The sequence below is a fragment of the Carlito syrichta genome, unplaced genomic scaffold, assembly GCF_000164805.1.
Source record: "Carlito syrichta isolate Samal-C Ts95f unplaced genomic scaffold, Tarsius_syrichta-2.0.1 Scaffold311134, whole genome shotgun sequence".
NCBI classification, from domain to species: domain Eukaryota; kingdom Metazoa; phylum Chordata; class Mammalia; order Primates; family Tarsiidae; genus Carlito; species Carlito syrichta.
In genome coordinates this window covers 78384-81233 of record NW_007255230.1, presented here as the reverse complement: position 1 = coordinate 81233, position 2850 = coordinate 78384, and the positions used below count along the sequence as shown (strand labels likewise).

At 47.2% G+C, this 2850-nt stretch overlaps 1 protein-coding gene across 1 annotated transcript; it reads right to left on the bottom strand.

Annotated features, from left to right (window-relative positions):
- Nucleotides 1-1372: 1372 nt before the first annotated feature.
- TMEM139 (transmembrane protein 139) lies at nucleotides 1373-2409 on the bottom strand. The gene is made up of 2 exons (XM_008068519.1): nucleotides 2171-2409; nucleotides 1373-1772 (listed from the first exon to the last, which is right to left on the bottom strand). Exons 1-2 carry the CDS (start codon nucleotides 2407-2409, stop codon nucleotides 1373-1375), a joined length of 639 nt encoding a protein of 212 aa, XP_008066710.1.
- Nucleotides 2410-2850: the final 441 nt, after the last annotated feature.

Here is a 2850-nt window from a genome sequence, read left to right as displayed (position 1 = left end):
CACCCCATTAACGGACCAAAAGGTGTGAGTAGCTTTGAACATGAGGGCTTCCACTTTCACATCCATTGTTCACCAGTAACTTCTCCAATTGTTCCTATAGATAACATAAAACTAAGACTGGTGTTTGAGATGTTTTTCAGATTCTGCATTTTGGGAGAGCTTCTGACAGCCAACTGGACTAGTGACTTGTGAACCCCATCCAGAAACTGACTTGGTGCAGAAAGACATCCTCAGCATCTCTGTGATTGAATTCCCTGGCCAATCAGTAGTCCTTAGCTAGCCAAACTACCTTTAAAAACCCTAACCTCTAAATTCTCAGGGCAGTGGATTTGAGAAATACCTCCTGTCCTCCTTGCTCAACTTGCTTTGAGATATGGAACCCTTTCTCTTCTGTAATAGCTATGCCAGTCTGTTTTTCTGGGCAGTAGGCATAAGAACTTGATCACACTGTAACAGAATCTCCTTAAATTCTACCCCCTCACTCCTTGCTAAGAAACTTCCATGTTTTACTCTTTCTGGCTTTCATGTCTACTCATTGTTAAAACTAGAAGTCTCTCTACCTGGGGCTATTTACTCCACTTTTTCAGATAGATAGGAAGGAGACCCTGCATTAGGGAGAGCTCTCTAGCCACTAGGTAGGGGAGAAGCACAGTAAATGCTGCCCACATGGAGCAGGGGTCACCAGAGCTTTGATTAGCTTTGCACCTCTAGGCGGCTGGGGGCATTCCTGGTCACACTCAGCCCACCCTGTCTGTAGACACAACTAGTCCCTGATTCTAACTATATGAAGTCTTCCACTCATCACCAGCAGTTAGCCAAAGATAGACACAGAGATGTGCAAGTGGCCCGACTTCCCATCACCTTGTATTGAAAACACAATAGACTTTGAAATTAGTTCATTCAAGTTATTTTTTATGTTATTTACTAGCAGTGTATCCTTTTGCAAGTTATCAAGTTCCTCTGATTCTTGGAATCTTAATTTTAAGGGTAGTAATACCTCACAAGGCTGGGAGGCCTAAGGGATCTAATTGAGGCACAGTACATGGAACAGAAGCAACATAGCTGCCACCCAGATATTACTTCTCTTCTTGCCTCTCCAGCTTCTCCAGATCACTTCCCCACCTCATCCTCAAATTAACTCTGGAAATATTGGACACGGGGTAGTCATTGAATGTTACCAGATGACTCCAATTGTGCTACCCAATTCTCAATTGGAAACAGCTTACCGTGGCCTGACTCCCCTCGGGGTCCAAGTCCACACTTATGATGTCCAGGCAAAAACAGTTTCTGACACATAGCAGGCACCGAGAAATGTTGGTCAAATGAATGGATGGGTCTGGTGTGGAGAGAAGATAAATCCTGGGAGAGCCGCTTAGGGAGGTGTCCAGTTGTCTTCATAGAAAACACTATCACTATCAGGGTGACCGAAGCAGACGTCATAGGCTGGGGGTGGAGTAAGAGGCTCCAATTTGGGGAGGACCTCCAAGCTCCGCAGATCAGGGGCAGTGGATACAGCCCGTGGTCCCTGAAGCCGAAGGCTGACTGGAGTTCTTCCAGGGCTTCCTTCCAGGATCACAGAACCCTCTGAGCCCACTCGTCTTTCCTGTCTGGCTCTCCTGAGCCTCTCTGGATGGCTAGACCGTCTCTCAAGTCCTGGGGGGATTACAATACTGCTGTATGGGGGTGGTTGGTTCAGCTCTTGGGGGTGATACTGTGAATCCAATACCACCACAGCCTCTTCATAGGCTGGCACCTCAAAGGCTTCATTGTCCCTGAGAAAAGAGAAGTAAGGTCATTGGTAGCTTCCTGAAAGGAACTCTTTTTCCCTTTCCTGTCTGCTGCTGGCCCTTGACCCCTCCTCTCACTGACATCAGTGACAAGAAAACAGATTTTATGCTTATCACCTTGTATTGAAAACACAATAGGCTTTGAAATTAGTTCATTCAAGTTATTTTTTTATGTTATTTACTAGCAGTGTATCCTTGTGCAAGTTATCAAAACTACTCTAATCCTTGGTTTCTTAATTTTAAGGGTAGTAATATCACACAAGGCTGGGAGGCCTAAGGGATCTAATAAAGGCACAGAACATTGAACAGAAGCAACGTAGCTGCCACTCAGATGTTACTTCTTTTCTTGCCTCTCCTCTCCTCCTGCCCACCTCTTAACTCACCGTGCATTGCTTGAGGTCCCTGGGCTCTCGGTCTGCACTGGTCGGAGCTGGAGCATCCATTGCAGAAAACAGGCCAAGAGGCAAGCAGAAAAGAAGCAGCCACCCAAAGTGAGAAAAAAATAAGCAACAGGGAGGACTTCCGGCTTTATGCCCAGCAAAGCCAGCCCCAGGAGGAGGGAGGTGCAGCTCAGGAGGAGAAGTGGCTTCTCCAATCTCCTCCACAAGTGGCTTGGCACCATGGCCCCTCCCCAGGCTCCTGCAAAAAGACACACAGCTGTTGTGTCTAAACTAGTAATTGGCATCATGGTTGTGTCAGATACCAAAGTAACCTTATACTCTTTCGTTTGGGTTCTAGGTTTTCTAATCTCACATCAAAGAAATGATCTGCAGGGTCTCCTCCAGCTCCACAGTTCTGTCTAGGTATCCGCATGTGTGGAATAGCCAGGAAACCAGCCCAGGAACCCTGACTCCCAGCCCTCGTGTAAATTGACTGCACCATACCTCTGCCTTCCTTCTTTCCTCCTTCTTCCCACTGGTCTCCCTTTCAGCTCTGTTCCCCTCCACCATTCAGGATCCAGTCTCCAGCTCTGTTCCCCTCCACCATTCAGGATCCAGTCTCCAGCTCTGTTCCCCTCCACCATTCAGGATCCAGTCTCCAGCTCTGTTCCCCTCCACCATTC

Bases quoted from the DNA above. Each gene is read 5' to 3' on its own strand.
- TMEM139 (XM_008068519.1), bottom strand. From the start codon at position 2,409: ATGGTGCCAAGCCACTTGTGGAGGAGATTGGAGAAGCCACTTCTCCTC. The intron at 1,773-2,170 runs GTGAGTTAAGAG...CTCTTTTCTCAG, and splicing joins GGGACCTCAAGCAATGCACG to GGACAATGAAGCCTTTGAGG.